Source organism: Oryzias melastigma, linkage group LG12 (genome assembly GCF_002922805.2).
Source record: "Oryzias melastigma strain HK-1 linkage group LG12, ASM292280v2, whole genome shotgun sequence".
Lineage (NCBI taxonomy): Eukaryota > Metazoa > Chordata > Actinopteri > Beloniformes > Adrianichthyidae > Oryzias > Oryzias melastigma.
In genome coordinates this window covers 26169975-26186004 of record NC_050523.1, presented here as the reverse complement: position 1 = coordinate 26186004, position 16030 = coordinate 26169975, and the positions used below count along the sequence as shown (strand labels likewise).

The 16030-nt window shown below is 42.4% G+C and overlaps 1 protein-coding gene across 1 annotated transcript; it reads left to right on the top strand.

Moving 5' to 3' along the window:
• Positions 1-1252: 1252 nt before the first annotated feature.
• Positions 1253-15189, top strand: LOC112144143 (oncostatin-M-specific receptor subunit beta). The gene is made up of 17 exons (XM_024268479.2): positions 1253-1534; positions 3166-3317; positions 3401-3542; positions 3641-3901; positions 4007-4133; positions 6101-6261; positions 6334-6473; positions 6555-6708; positions 6776-6837; positions 6961-7177; positions 9781-9960; positions 10062-10160; positions 10245-10406; positions 10632-10760; positions 10843-10936; positions 11024-11090; positions 12537-15189. The coding sequence occupies exons 1-17, from the start codon at positions 1432-1434 to the stop codon at positions 12960-12962; spliced, it is 2676 nt and encodes an 891-aa protein (XP_024124247.1). The 5' UTR covers positions 1253-1431; the 3' UTR covers positions 12963-15189.
• Positions 15190-16030: the final 841 nt, after the last annotated feature.

Genomic DNA, 16030 nt, shown 5'->3' with positions numbered 1-16030 from the left:
GCAAGCCTTTTCATCATTGAACCAATCTCCTTAATATCAGGCTGTTTGGGCCTAACTAATGACAAAAGTACAACTAATTAACTAGTGAGAAACAAAAATATGAACTGGTTAACTATGTTTAAAAATGTGATCTAGTTTACTAGTGGGCTCTATTTGTTATTACTAGTTAACAAGTGTCTGTCTAAAAGGACACTAGTTAACTAGTTACATTCAAATGTTCTAAAAGTTCACTAGTAAAGCTCACTAGTAGACTAGTGTGACCAAAATTGTGTACTTGTTTACCAGTGACATACAAAATGTTAACTAGTTGACTAGTAAGATGTATGTAAGTCTTGATAGTTAACAAGTGAGAGAAAAATACTGCACTAGTTCACTAGTGAGCACATAATATTCTTACTTGTTCACTAATGCATCCTTATGAGTCACCAGTGAACTAGTGAAGAACTGTCAGCATGCTACAGAGAAGCTCGCTAGCTCGCTACATCAGAGCTCGCCATCATGTTATATTAGAGCTCACTAGCATGCTACAGAGGGGCTCGCTAGCTCAATACAGCGGAGCTTGCTAGCCCACAACAGAGCTAGTATGCTACGACGGAGCTCGCTACGGCAGCTTACTAGCTCAATACAGCGGAGCTTGCTAGCCCACTACAGAGCTAGTATGCTACGGCAGCTCACTAGCTCAATACAGGGTAGCTTGCACAGAAGCGTGCTACTTTACTACAAAGGAGCTCGCTAGCATGCTATAGAGGAGCTTATTAGCTCGCTACAGCGGAGCTCGCTAGCCCACTACAGAGTTCACTAGTATGCTATAGTGGAGCTCGCTACTAGCTCACTGTAGTGGAGCTCATTAGCATGCTACAGAGGAGCTGACTAGCTCATTACAGAGGAGCTCGCTAGCGTGCTTTAGAGGAGTTCACTAGCATGCTATAGAAGAGCTTGCTAACATGCTGCACTGTCCACCGGGCGGCTGGATAGGAGAAAAGCCTCCTTCAGAATCTACTGGAGTAACTTTGATCGTGTTAGCAATTAAAAATGACAGTAAATCAAAGAACATAAACACTGGAGCTCCGGTGTTAAAGGGTTAACAAATTTCAGCAGATTATGTTTTTCTAACAGTCACTTAACCCCACATACACATGGAGCAGGTTTGATCTTGCTGCGGTGACTCACACTGATGGGAAAGCAGCAGCTCCATTTCCTGTGCTGTGGTTCTTTCTGGATTTCACAATCTAGGGAGGAAAATATGTTTCTCAAGAATTCCGAGGGGAGCAGGACTTGAGGGAGTAACCTGACACCAGACTCTTTTCCGTTGGTTTCTTGTGTCTGAACGCTCACAGCCGAAAGTAAAACCCTGCAGTTTATTCATTTGAAGAAAACAAGTTCTCCATAAAGGGTTCTCCTCTGTTCTAGTGTTGACGTAAGCAGTTTTTTATGCTGTTTTTGGGCTATGTTCAGAAAAGAATCATGAAGACCTGGAATTTGCTTCTGCTGCTGCTCTGTCCGAGCCTCATGGGTGGACGTGGACAGGAAGAGGGTGAGCATGAGAACCTTTACATGCCTTTGCCGGCAACATCTCCACACACACTGAACAAATGCAATTCTTTTACCTTTTGTGCACTTTAGAAGAAAAAGGGAAAGTAAGAAAACTCTAAATCTTAGAATCTGAGTTCAGTGCTCACATTTATGCAACAAATTAACTAAAGTTTTTAATCATTTATATCAAACACCAAGTCTGGAGTTTGGACCAGAACAGTGAGAACTGCAGGTGTCACACCTGCTGATAAGACCTCGCATTGGCTTCCAGTTAAGCACAGAAATAATTTTAAAGTGCTGCTTGCTGTTAGTTTATAATTATTATTTGTGTCATTATTGATGGAGAAGCAAGAACATGGATTGATAGATGGATGGATAGATGGATGGATGGATGGATGGATGGATAGATAGATGGATGGATAGATGGATGGATGGATGAATACCATTCACCAATGCTTTTGATAAACACAGGATTTCCTCTTCATAAAGAAGCAGCCTTCTCTGCTTTGCTCCGTATGGAGAAACGGTTCATTTAACTGCAGGACTGGAGTGAGAACATCTTAAAGCAAAGCGAAGAACTTAAAAGAAAAAGACAGACAACATCATGATAGTTTTATCCACTGCTGTGTAAACAGAAGGCATGTTCAGCTGCTCTTATTTTATCATGCAAAGGCAGTCTGAGCAGAAGAAATAATATGAGTGTAAAAAGCGATTCTCCATCCTTACCACTGTGTCCACACATCAGTCAACACATATTCATCTTACTGTACCGGGAGACATGAATGTGTTTTCTTTAAAGTCTCTCAGTGTGGGCACATAAAACGCCCAGATTAGAATAAATAAATAAATAAAGTAGTATTAAATAGGATTGAGATTTAAAAAGCTTTTAATGTTTTAAGCAGTGTTGGGTGTAACTGATTATAAAGTAAAATTACAGCTACATCTTACTTTTTTAAGTAAAGAAAGGGTGTAAAGCATTTCTAAAAGTTTTACAGAAATATTTTACTCATTACTTGTTCAGTATTTGTGCTCATGCAACAGATTATCTGACAAGTAAACACTTCTTCAAAGCAGGGAGACCACGAAGATTTATGAAAGAATTTCTCAAATCAATTCTCTTCTCATGAGTAATCATGTTAATCTTTTTTTGTCATTTTGACTTTTATTTTAGTGTTTCTGTTTAATCTTACTTTTTTTTTAATTTTGTTGACAAAATGTAAAGACCATACAAAAATTCTAAAACAAGTATATTCACTCACCAGCCACTTTAGAGGGTCCACCTTGCTAGTACCGGGTTGGACCCCTTTTTCCTTCAGAACTGGCATTAAAGTTTGTAGTTCTGTCTTTGAACCTTGACCTCTGTTGGGTCCACCACCGCTTTTCTGACGCTGCCTTTGCCCCAGTGTAACCCCCTGACCCTGCACAGGCCGAAGTGCGTGCCAAGTTGGATGAAGTACAGCATCATGTCTCCCTAATGTAAATGTCAGTTATATTGTTGAACATCGACATTAAAGATTTTTATGATCTACAATCATCAATCACAGTTCAGTGGTGTTGTTTGGTTTTCAACCTTGACTGTATTATTTAACTGTTAAAATTAACCTTCAGTTGTCCTGTTTGATTCACTTTCAGGACTTCTGCCTTGTAAACCTCAGAATCTGAATTTGACCAGCTCTGGACAGACACTTCAGTTGAGGTGGGAAGACGACCCATCATGCTCTTCCATGACTGACGCGTTCATCTATGAGCTGATAGTTCTTGTAGCAGACAAGCAAATGCATTATGTAAGGTCCTCCTGACATCTCAGCTGTGTTACAGACTTTGATCAAGAAGCAATAACATCTCACTCTTGAATGAACCTGTTTAGGATGAAGGTACTTTGATGCCTGATCAAACTGAGAGGATTCACACCTGGACCTGGACACTGCCCCTGGACTGTGGCCCCCATTCAGTCCGATTGACATACAGATATAACAATACAAGCTCATGGGCAGAACAAACACTCAGCGGTAGATTTTACTCTCAAATATTGGTTTATTTTTCTTCTTTTAATCTTCATTGTGAAACTTCAGAAAGTGTTACTTTTTCTCTTCTATTGTTTGTGTAGGAAGAGACATTTCAAAAACGGAGGTGTTTCCAAAGGATAGGCTGTTTGAAGTTGGCAGTAGGGCTACCTTCTGCTGCGTAATGCCTCCTGGAGAGAGCTTTGTCAACATGTCCTTTGATGATCATAGTGGCTCTAGCATTAGCAGGATCAGCAATCAAACATACGCCATGACTGTCCTCCTTAAGGAGGCATTGGGAGGATGTATTGATGTCAAATGTGAAACAAGCAAAACTCAAGCTGGAACTTGTACTTTCATCAGCTGTAAGTACTTGTACTTTCATTTTGCTGTACAACACAGCAAAATTACATTTTATTTAATGCTCTTTATTTTTAAATGTGATGCCTTTTGAATTTGCCATCCATCAGATTCACCTGCTGACAGAGATCTTCAGTGTGAAACACAGGATCTAGAATCAGTTGATTGTCAGTGGAGTCTAGGAAGAAATGATTACTGGTATCATCACAATCCAATGGAATACCATCTGCTGGGAAGGTACGACAATCATTTGGAGGCATGGAAGACTCAGGAAAATCTCTGGGGAGTTTCTAGTTTGATCCTCTCTGAAGTGGATACATAGGAGTACAGGTGTGACTCACTTTGGACTCCTCTGTACAATGGCTGTTATGGGCACAGCATTTTAAAGTCCCATTAGTTGTCACACACCTAGGTCTGTGAAATCTGTTCTCAGCATTTGACCCCTCCTCTGGGGGATGGGGTGAGCTGCAGACACAGCTGCGCTCGGGAACCATTTGGTGGTTTAAACCCCCCAATGCAACCCTTTAATGTTGAGTGTAAAGCAGGGAGGCACTGAGTCCCATTTTTAGAGTCTTTCCCAGCCAGCAAAACCAAGTGGGCCCGAAAAAGTTTAAAAGTGGGCAGAAAATGTGGGTCCCCATTGGGTTTGTCCACAGTTTCTGTGGTGGTCATATCTGTGTTTGCCAACATTGGCTTAAGTGGACACTCAGTGGGTTAGCTCACTATGATAGCCAGCCACATGATGGGCAGTGGAGCTAGCAAGCTCAGTACAGCTGAGCTTGCTAGCGCAATACATTGGAGCTTGTTAGCTTAATAACGGTAGAGCATACAAGATACAACAGAGGAGCTTGTTAGCATGCTACAGCATACCTAGCTAGCTCAATAAAGCAGAGCTTGCTAGCTCGCTGTAGATGAGCTTGCAAGCCTGCTACAGTGACATTCACTATCTAGATACAGGGTACCTCACTAGGATGCTACAGAGGGGCTAACTAGCATGCTGCAATGGAGCTCGCTAGCGTGCAACAGTGGAGCTTGCTAGCACAATACAGAGGAGCTATCTGCAGAGGAGCTTACTAGCATTCTACAGTGACGCTCACTACCTCAATACAGAGGAGCTCACTATGCCAGAGCTCGATAGCATACTGCAGTCAAGCTCCCTAGCATGCTGCAATGGAGCGGGCTTTAGCAGAGCTCGATAGAATGCTACAGGGGAGAATGCTAGCTTGGTACAGAAGAGCTCCCTTGCTTGCTTCAGTAGAGCTCACTAGAATGCTTCAGCGGAGCTTGCTATCGTGCTACAATGGAGCTCGCTAAAAATGCTTCAGTGGGGCTTAGTAGAATGCTACATTGGAACTTGCTAGCATGCTACAACGGACATCGCTAGCGATCGCTACAGCAGAGATCGCTAGCATTCTAAAGAAGACTTCACTAGCATACTACAACAGAGCTTGCTATCATGTTAAAGTAGAGCTCACTAGCATGCTACACTGGAGATCACTAGCTTGCTACAGAAGAGCTCCCTAGCATACTACAGCAAAATTTACTAGCATGCTACAATGGAGATCGCTAGTTTCCTACAGTGGGGTTAACTAGCATACAACAGTGGAGCTGGCTAGCATGCTACAATGAAGCTTGCTAGCATGCTACAGTGGAGCTCACTAGCATGCTACAGCAAAGCTTGCTAGCTTGCTACAGTGGGGCTCATTAGACTGCTATGCTATTTTAGCAAGCTAACCCACTGAATCCCTACTTACTCAATGTGGGCAAACACAGGTGGGGCCACCACACAAACTGCAGACAAACCCAATTGGACCCACATGCCAACTTTTAAACCATATGGTGACACTTGACCTTGCTGGCTGGGTTGTTATGACTCAGCCAGGATTTGATCTCACGACCTTCCAGTCTCAGGACGGACACTGTACCATGATGCCACTGAGCTGCACATTTAACCTGTAAGTTCACAGACTGTCTAGGATGTTGACTAATGTTAAAGACTTAAACCTAAAGAGCCTAAGCAGACCATGAACCCCCAATGGTTCCACCCAATACTAAAGTGAGCCTCAGTCAAGTACTGTCAATATTTGTTTCTCTTGAATCAAGTTTAATCCCAGTTTAAACACAATTATTCTATTTCTATTAGTTGACAAATTAAAGATGGAGAATGACAATGGAGGCCTTACAGACTCTTTTCACACGTGTAGGGAAGAGGCTTGTCTGTCCTTCAGTACACCTCCGTCAGGACTGACGGGTCGCTGCTCTCAGAAGGTTCAAGTGGACGTTGGTGAGAAAAACTGGACCTTAACAGCACAAAATAAGCTGGGAAAGGTGACGCTCTACGACCACGCAGACCTGTCTAGAAGGGGTAAAGGAGCTTTATGAGATCAAACTGTCTGTTCACTAGACATTGGCTGATTCTTCATGTCTTCTCTTTCAGTCCGCATGTCAGCTCCAGAGGCTGTAACGGTTGTAAATGTCAATGCCAGAAATGCCAGCTTGCAGTGGGGGTGGAGGGTGAAGAGATACTACCGTATGAGCACAAAATGCCAAATCAATCTGAACTTGGGCAACACTATAGTAAGTTAAAGGGAAAAACCAGAGATGACTTTAGTCAAACTGAGTTTCTAAAACTCTACTCCCTTTGCTATTCTTATGCAGACTGAAGTCTTTGGACTTGGGCTTAACGGGACACTTCTGACTAACTTGATACCGAATGTTTCCTATCGAGTGAAAATACGATGTGGAACAACACAGCATTTCTGGAAATGGGGAGACTGGAGTCAAATTGTCGACTTCCACACAAAGACTGATGGTAAGTGGTAAAGGGAAGTTACTTTTAATTAGTAAAGAAAACTTTTGTTTACGTGTTTGTGCCACAGTTCCAGAAGCTCTCGATGTGTGGATGCAGAGAAACAATAACGCGACTAGGATTGTATGGAGAGTGAGTCCACAAACATTTAACATCTTTCCATTGAATTATGGAACATTCAGTTCCTGTCATCGTCTGAAAATTGGCTTTTTTGAGTTTATTTTTTGTAGATTTTTCTCACTGCTATCTTTTCAGATCCCACTGGCCAACCAGAGTGGAGGAGAGATCCTAGATTACACTGTGGCTTTGACAAAGGCCAGTGAGAGAGGTCAACAAAACACAACCACAGTACCTCGCACCAACAACTTTCTCATGCTTACTCTGGATCCTGCGGAGGAGTACACTGTCACTGTCACGGCGAGGAACATCAATGGTAGCTCACCCCCAGCAACCATCACTATCCCAACTCCAGGTATGATGTGAACACCTGCAAGGGGGGGTCAAAGCTTCAGCCCTCAGTCAAAGTTAAGTTGGTAAATGGTGTATACTTGTATAGTTCTTTTCTACCTTCCTTGAAGGCCCAAAGTGCTTCACAGACACATCCACGCATTTACACACTGATGGTGGCTCTGCTGCCAAACACTAGGACCAATCTATAACCATGCGGGGCTCAGTGTCTTGCCCGGGGAGACTTGGACACACGGGCAGGCAAGGTGGGAATCGGACCTGCAATCGGTCGACAGAGGTCGAATTGTACATTCAGAACGTTTATTTTGGACCCTTTCGAACCTAGGATCTAAAACTTAGTTTTGTCTACCTGCTTGCTTATTTGGTATCATTTTATATTATATACATAATGATATATATCTCAAATATCATACATTCCAATAACATCATGAATAAACAAAGTCAATTTCAAGCACAAAGACTTTTTTAGGTTGTTCAGCATACATTTTGATTTGGATATGCATTCACTTATTTGATTAAAATTCTGTGGTCAGAACAATGAAGAGAGGTTTGTACTTCAAAGAGGCACCGGACTGGGCAGTCAGAACCAAATCGTTTTACGTGGATGATGTCAAACTGGTTCAGTCCAATCCTCTCAATGCTCTTAACACAAAGCCCTGATTGCTGTTCACTATCTGCTGTACACTTGCAGAACCACTCCAGAACCACAGTTCTCTGACAGTTTGGCACAGCTGTAATGAATGCTAAATAACATTGTAATGTCTTTCAAATACTGATATAACTGCATCATATTTATATTTATCTGCATTTGATAAAACAGCTAAAACATCATCAGCTGCGCCTCCCATAAGATTTAAGATTGAATTCACCTGATATTCCTCTGTTTTCTGATTGAGAGCTGTTGCGATCCGAAACCTTTCAAATCATCTGATCCGCTTTGGCCAGTCTGTGGGACATGAAAAGTTGAGTTATTTGTATACGGTTGTCGCCATCCTGGTCGATAAATCCCCGTTTTCCTGATGCGCGTTCCTGCTGCATTTCTCCCTCAGCCGACATGCACCTAGCGGGCTGTATGCTAGCCACCGCCGCTAACATGCAGCGAGTTCTCTCTTTTCCCCCGTGCACACGGCCAATGGTTGTGTCCCGGTCCTCCGTCAGACTTCTTGCCAAACTGTTATGAAACATTAAACGCTATGGAGACTTATAATTCGCAACCTCTGACGCCATGTATAACGACGACACGAGACTCTGTCTGCTAACGTTAGCAACTTCTTTATTCTAACTTCCGACTTCCAGCATGCGCCGTGCTACAGCAAAACATCATGGGACATGTAGTCCTATTACTGCAACAGTCATCTCAGAGAAGTGACTCATTAGTTTAAAGGGGCTATACCAAGAAAAAACAACTTTTTGAGGTTTTAAGTACATTATACTGTTCAATCCTCAATATAGAGAACCCCAAAGCGGTATTCTGATCTGTTCATCCATTTCTGAGTAATCTTCTAAAAACCTGCACTCTCAACAGCAGCCCCTCCCATACACACCAAGACGAGCGGGTTCTCACGTGCTGATGTCACAGAGTGAGACCGCCCCTTTCAGGAAGAGTCTGATCTGACAGCTCCGCCCCCAGTCTAACACCAACACCCAATTTCTCCACAGAGATAGTGATGATCAAAACGTTCAAAAACGGCTCCGTGTCAGGCTGCTGAACTCTGTGTGACTGTTGTGTTCTATATGTTTACTTTATTTATTTGTTCATTTGTTTGTTTATATTTTTCCCCGGGACCTGAGTTCCAATCTCTACCAGTAATATTAATTTGTCCACTAGTCTGACATTATAAATCCTTTGAATCCTTTTGAAGAATACCGTATATCTTCCAGTTGTGTCCTGTCTTCAACAAATCCAGCTCAAACACGTTTGTTACTTTGGACGCAGAGCTCCTTTAGGATATACACAACTTGGTTCTCCACTATTAGCATCTCCAACAGCTCTGTTAGCTCCCATGCTAACGTTAGATGCACCAGGCCGGGCCTGGGGTTTGAGTTAAAGTCTTGTAAGAATGACGTTCATTCGTACTTGTTGATCCACGTTGTTCATTCTTCTCTCCCGGAGATCTTGTTGATTAGCTCGTTTTTCGCTATGTGCCTTTTCCTGTTGGAAGTCTTCCATGAGATGTGGTAGTGGTGATAGCTTAGCTTCAAGTTCCAGTAGTGATGTTAGCTTAGCCTCAAGCAGGAGCAATGGAGTTAGCTTAGCTTGTATGTTGGCTAACGCAGCTTTAAGCTCCGTTAAGTCGGCTTCTTGATTTTTCTTTGGCGCCATGTTCAACTCTCCTTGTTGCAGAATTCCTGCTGTTGTGCAGTAGCTTTGTGATTAAAGTCGCTTGTAAACATTTTGAAAAGACGAAGAGTTGAGAGTTGAAGACGCGTCTGCTCGCCTGTGAACTGGAAAAATCCTCCATCTGTTGAATTATTTATTTATTTGTTATTTATTGAAAATGCTGTTTATTGTGTTTCAGCTGAAGCCGCAGCAGCTGTTGGGTTGTTTTTGCATGTTTGTTATGGTTGTTATTGTCAGTCTTACTTTTGAAACTCCTCCAAGTACAGATGAAACCCGAGTGAAAACATCCAGGATACGTGGAACTAATGGAGCGTTTTACGTGTCCTGGAGGGACTCTCCTGAGGCCAGCTGTGGTTACATAGTGGACTGGTATCCAGTAGAGAGACCGTGGTCTGTGGATTGGCTGAAGCTACCTCCCAACCAGACCAGTGCCAACATAACTTCCAGTAGGTCTTTTTAATCAGATCTTCTCATAACAGCACTGTTTCTTTTGAATGACTGAAAAAACCCAACATTCATAACAACTATGTATATTTCTTCCCAACAGACCTCACAGACGGATGCAGATACTTTTTGTCAGTATATGCCTGCACTCAGGGATCTCCAGTACTGCTGGAGAACAGGGAGGGCTACGCCACAGAGACCAGTTAGTACACTTTGATGGTCTTTCTTTAATTCTGTTCATGCTAAAATGTTCATAAGTTAAGCAGTATTTCCTTCTGTTTGTCAGAGATAGAAAGGAAGCTGTTTACGTCGTTGAAACATGAACAGAAGAACTTGGACGTGGAGGTGTCCTGGGACCCCATCCCTCTCAGACAACAGACTGCCTATATTCAAGGCTACAACCTCTCCTGTTGGAACAGCAACAAGCATGTAGTTAATGTGAGCACAGGTATCGCTTCACAGTGAAAGTATTACAGTCTGCTCGATCTACAAAATATAAGTCAGAGAATTCTAATCATGAATAACAATCAGTTATAATGGCACTTTTACAAAAGCTGCTTGACATGAAATGATCTGAAAACTTTGAAACTCTGTCCACACTAGACAATGAAGGTCTGCTGGTCTATTTGCAATGAAACACACTGACTTGTTTTTTTATTTGTGTTTTCATAAGCCAATCCTGAAGACACCAGACTGACCGCACAAGGGCTGAAAGTGGATTCATATCAGTTCGTTCTGACAGCACAGACAGCAGTTGGAGAATGCTGCAAAGAAACCTTCAGTGTAACTTTAAATTCCCCAAGTATGTTTTTCTTAGTGCTATGAATACTGTAGGAACCAGTTAATGTACCCGTTTACTCATTTGTGCTGTTTACCTTCTCTAGCTGATAAGATGACCTGGTTAGTCTTGTCTTCCCTGGGGGCATTGTTTCTCTTCCTCTTCTTTGTCACAATAATCTGCTACAAGCAGTGGAGATGGTGAGCAGTCCACATGTTCATTTCTAACATATTATCCTGTTAAATTCATTCACCACTCAGATCTTTATGCCTTTTTATATGCAACAGCATCAAGCAAAAGATCTTCCCTCCAATCCCCAAACCTGTGTTGGTAAACAAGTGGATGACTTCACCAGTAAGTTATAACAATCACAACCTAAAGTGATTCATTCCTTCTTTTAAATATGTCTTAAAGGGGCCCTACCATGAAAATTTTACTTTTTGAGGTTTTAAGTGTATTACACTGTTCATTCCTCTCTATAAATAACCCCAAATGGATATTTTGATCCATCCATGCATGTAAGAGTAATCCTCTAAAAGCCTGAACCCTCAGCAGCCCCTCCCATACCCACAAAAACGAGCAAGTCCCATCGTGCTGATGTCAGCATGATGTGAACCGGCCCCTCCAGGAAGAATCTGTGCTGCAAGCTCCGCCCCCAGACTACAACGAACACACACCCACTTTCTCCGCTGAGCTGTGGTGCCAAGGTAGTTATTCTCTGTCAGAATGAGTATCCTGTTACCACAGCTGTACCAGGAGCTGCTCTCTGACCCATCTTTAGAGGTGGTCTCGATCTGTTTCCAATCGGACTGAACTTCTGTTCACTCTGAGATTCCTCAGTCTGAATATGAAACGAACCAAGAGCGGAACAACTGAACCAACACAGCCACCGTACCCGATAGCCACGTGATGTAAACACGGTAGAAATGAGGCGATCGGTGAGCCGCAGACAAATGTAGAGCATTAGATTGTCATGTTAGCTAAAAGGAAATAATTAGTTCAACTGTTTACTTGTTAGAACGTTTATTTTAACACTGAAGAACGTATAACTCTCTTCTGTGTCTCCTTATGCGGCGTGCGCGGGCTGCTGCGGTGACGTCATCTTAAAGCTCTATTCACAAACACTTGTTAGCGTGTGTAGCCGTAGCGTCTCCAGTAACCGTCATGCAGGATTCCTCCGCGGTACCAAAGCTGTAGTAAAAGTGTTGAACCTTCAAACAGACGATCAAAATCCTTCAGCAAAATACAAACTTTGAATAAGTGAAAAATCCTGGCAAGCATTTGCAAACCGCAGCGCATCCATCTTTCTCTTCTGTTTTGACCCGCCCCCATAGCTGTTGGCCAATGACTGAAGAGATATTTAGTCATGTGGTTTTGTTTATGAAGTTTGGTCTGAGACAGAAAGCAGGCACACTGAGGAGGCTCAAGGATGACGTCGTGAAATAGACCGACAAGGAGCGAAAGGCGGAGCCTCAGGGATCGAGTCATTCAGCTTCTATGTATTAAAACGGTCCACAAAAATGACTCATATTTCATAAATAATGAGTTTTTTAGTGTTCCAAATGTAATATATAATCACATATACGGATATAGTTTACTCTGAAAGGCTGAAGAAAACCATGGTATGGCCCCTTTAAGAGATTTGCTTATTAGTTGAAACATCCGACTGGTAGAAGACCAAGTTCATCATCTCTAAAACAATCACCCTTCAGCACAACTGATGCAAACAGCAGGTTCATTTGATGTAAATTAAGATCTGTAAGTGTTAAAACTGTTCGCTCTGTTTCTCTGTCTTTTCAGGATTCTCTTCAAAGTCCGTATCTGCTCAGTGCTCAGGTTCATCCCATAGACATTCCACAGCTCTGTAATAAAGTGGTACCTGAGTGTGCCACTGAGGACGGCAGCCATTGGACCTTCTCACAAACCCCTGAGGGCTACTGCAACCAGCCTCTTCAGAGGTTCACTCCCTCCCATCTCAGTGCAGACTCCACCAGGATCAATTTACCCTCTTCTTCCTTTAGAGGCGATGTTCAAAACCCATCCTATGACTTGAGGGTTTGGAGTGAGGATCAGAATTCCAGCTCAGAGTATCCGCTTCTGGACGCCTCACCTTCCAGTCAATACAAGCCTCAGGCTTGCATGGAAATCTTCTGGCCAGACCCAGGAAGGGAGGGGTCGAAGAAATGTATTCCCTGTGACTCTGCTTATATTTCGTTACCGCGGTAACAGACCAAAGCAACACTGTACAAAGCAGAAGGAATTGACACAGGAATGGGCAGCTACTTGTCAAAATTGGGAAAGTTCATCTGATTTCTCAGTCATTTACACTGAAACAGAGAGGGCAAAATTACAGCAAACTGAAAAATCGCATGGTCTGCCCTCAGACCTGCTTCTGTGGCTCTGAATTCTGTCCATTTCTTCTGATCCTCCTTGAGATGAATCTACTTCTTCATTGGAGTTCAGATGTTTTTGATCAGGCTGACTGGACTTGCTTAGGGAAGTCACACATCTGTCCGTCTAAAGCTGCACTCACACCAAATGGGATTTACCTGGGAAATTCACACCAGCCACCTCTACATGGACATAGGGCAAATTCGCAGCTCGACGCGTGTCCTCATAAAGTTGACGCCCCAGGTGCATGTGGGAGGAGCTAACACCAAAAGCCTGATCGCTACATGGAGCAGTGTCTGTATATCCAATTTACAATCCAGACATTTACAAGAAATTCAAGCAGAAACTCTTGAAAAAGTTCAATGGATGCAAGAATTGTGAAGCTGCTACAAAATAAGAGTCCTAAGTTCAACTTGACCTATGAAGATGTTTTTGATGGAATAGCTTTAGATTTCAGTAATATGACCTCCTAATGGAGAAGATTCAACAAATGACTCAGTTCTTTAGAATCTATAAATGTTGAGAAACTCTGTTGTGTAAAAATGTGGAACATTTGAAGGTTTTTATTTTAGAAAAAATACTGTTATCTTTGGGTGGTTTATTCAATAACATTTTATATATACAGTTAGTGACTTAAAAATGATGCTGACTGTCATTTGCATTGAAGTTTTAGATTTGGATAAGAATTTGAATTATAATTCCGACTGGGCACAAAGTGCAATTATTAAGTTCTCCTTTGTGATCATGTTTACAATGGTTGACACCTCCGTGTTCTGAAATGGTCGGTCCCTACACATCACTACCAAATCCAAGTCCCTGACTGGTCAAACTTCAGCGTTTTTGCTTTTTTTCAGTCAAAAGATCAGCTGGTTGAATATCAGCGTTTGTTCAGTGAACCCCCAGTTTGTACGTGGAGCCGGAGAGCAGACTTAGAAGCTTGCATAGCCACGCGTGAATGAAAGGGTTTCAAGTGCAGATGCCTGAAACACGGTTTTTGTAGACCTATCATTGAAAGTGTCGGCTTGACGCGAGATACTACAGCCGGGGTGAATGTAGTTATGAGGTGGAAGGAACTGCACAGATCTGACCAAGACAATTTCTGCAGCACTAAAGGTTCCTCAGAGCACATTGGTCTCCATAATCCCTAAAATAAAAGAAGTTTTCCATAACCAGAACTCTACAATACCAAACTGACGAGCCCAACGGAGCAATCATCTGAGCAGAGCCTTGGTGAGGGGAACCAGAGATCCCTGTGGCTGAGCTCCAGAGATGCAGCAGGGAGATGGGTTAGGTCATCTATCACTACAGCTCTCCATCAGTCACGTCCTCTGGAGTAAACATTAAAGACCCACTCCAATGAAAACGGTCTTTTTGATGTTTTAACATGTTTTTGTACCATTTTTATACACTCAAAATAAAAACTGTGTTTTGGATTTTTTTCTTTCTTCAAACCATGTTGGATCAGGAGCAGATGAAAAAATGATGTTTGAAAAACTCGTGTTTATGACACAGCAACTGAAATGGATGAGCCAAAGTCTCCTTTCTCTGCTCCAACCCAGCTGGCAAAGCCAAGTGTCCCCATATGATTAACTTTACTTTTGCAAACATAACATCGTTGCCCCGTGTTAACTCCCCCTTTTTGAGGATAGCCTACATCCTCAACTCAGTAACGGAACATCCTTTTAATGCACAACACACATCATCATCGTGCATCCACACACTTAGCATCCCTCACACATTGCTTTATTTCATTTGTCTTTTATTTTACTCTATCTATGTCTAGTTATTAGTTGAAAGCTGTCTTCTATGTTTCACATTTGCTGATTGCTGTTCATGTTTTTACATCCAGTATATCTGCTTGCTTAACCTTATGTTATTAAATAAATATTAGAAAAGGACGTCGTTCAGATATTAACTCTATTTCGTGGTTAAAGTCAATTCAAATGAAACAAATGACCTAAAGTTGAGACACGTATAAACTAATTATTACTTTATTGATTAGAGGAAGCAGCTGACCATTAATGAGTAATGTTTTTCCTTCATTACAAAGATGTTGCCCTGATGATAATTTTATTAAATATCTACTTTAATAAAATGAACATTTTCAACCAACTTTGGGAAAGCATTTTTCATGTTCATCCCCTTTTACACTACACTCCTCACCAAGCGGTGCGGAGATCTGGTTCCGGTTTGATCCGTCGAGGAGGGATGGAACGTCCCGGTACCGGATCAATGGTGCTGTGATCATCAGCCAGGAGTCGGAGAGATTAAGGTTTCTTCTCAAAGAAAACCTGCTAGTATACTCAGGTCAGTCACTTGGCTTCTGGGTTGGTAGAGTAATTTCCTTATTCAGAGTTTGTGACCAAAATGAATGGAAAGTGAGGAACTGCCTCACCCGTGTCCCCCGATCGCATAGATGCCCTTTACTGATAAGTATTTCATCATGGACCTAAAATCCAACTAACGTGTCAAGTTGCGCCTGTGCGAGCTGGGCTGCATGTCTGCTGCTCGTCGTGCTTGTGTGTATGGATGTGTTAGTTTTGTTTTTGCTTTGGATTTATTGTCTGTATCTACTGATGCAAGCCAGTATTAGTAGATTTACATATTCAAGATGGGATTAACTGGCGCTCAGGAAGCACAATATCACGGGACTTCGTCATGTTATCCCATCGAAGCTAGCAAGGAAGTACCGGGGGTGTCGAGCTGGACGTAAACACAAGGCTAAGCTAAAGGCTGAAGCTGTTTACCGGCAGCGCTTCAAGCCATCCATTCCCTCCATCATAATGGGAAATGTCAATGCCCTGAGCAACAAGATGGACAAACTCGCAGTGCTGATCAAGACCCAGCGGTGCTACAGGGAGAGCAGCCTGCTCATCTTCACTGAGACGTGGCTAACCAGGCAT

Coding starts and splice junctions, on each gene's coding strand:
- LOC112144143 (XM_024268479.2), top strand. CDS start 1,432: ATGCTGTTTTTGGGCTATGTTCAGAAAAGAATCATGAAGACCTGGAAT. Junction 3,318..3,400: donor CAGACAAGCAAATGCATTAT/GTAAGGTCCTCC, acceptor GAACCTGTTTAG/GATGAAGGTACTTTGATGCC. Junction 10,161..10,244: donor GGGCTACGCCACAGAGACCA/GTTAGTACACTT, acceptor TCTGTTTGTCAG/AGATAGAAAGGAAGCTGTTT.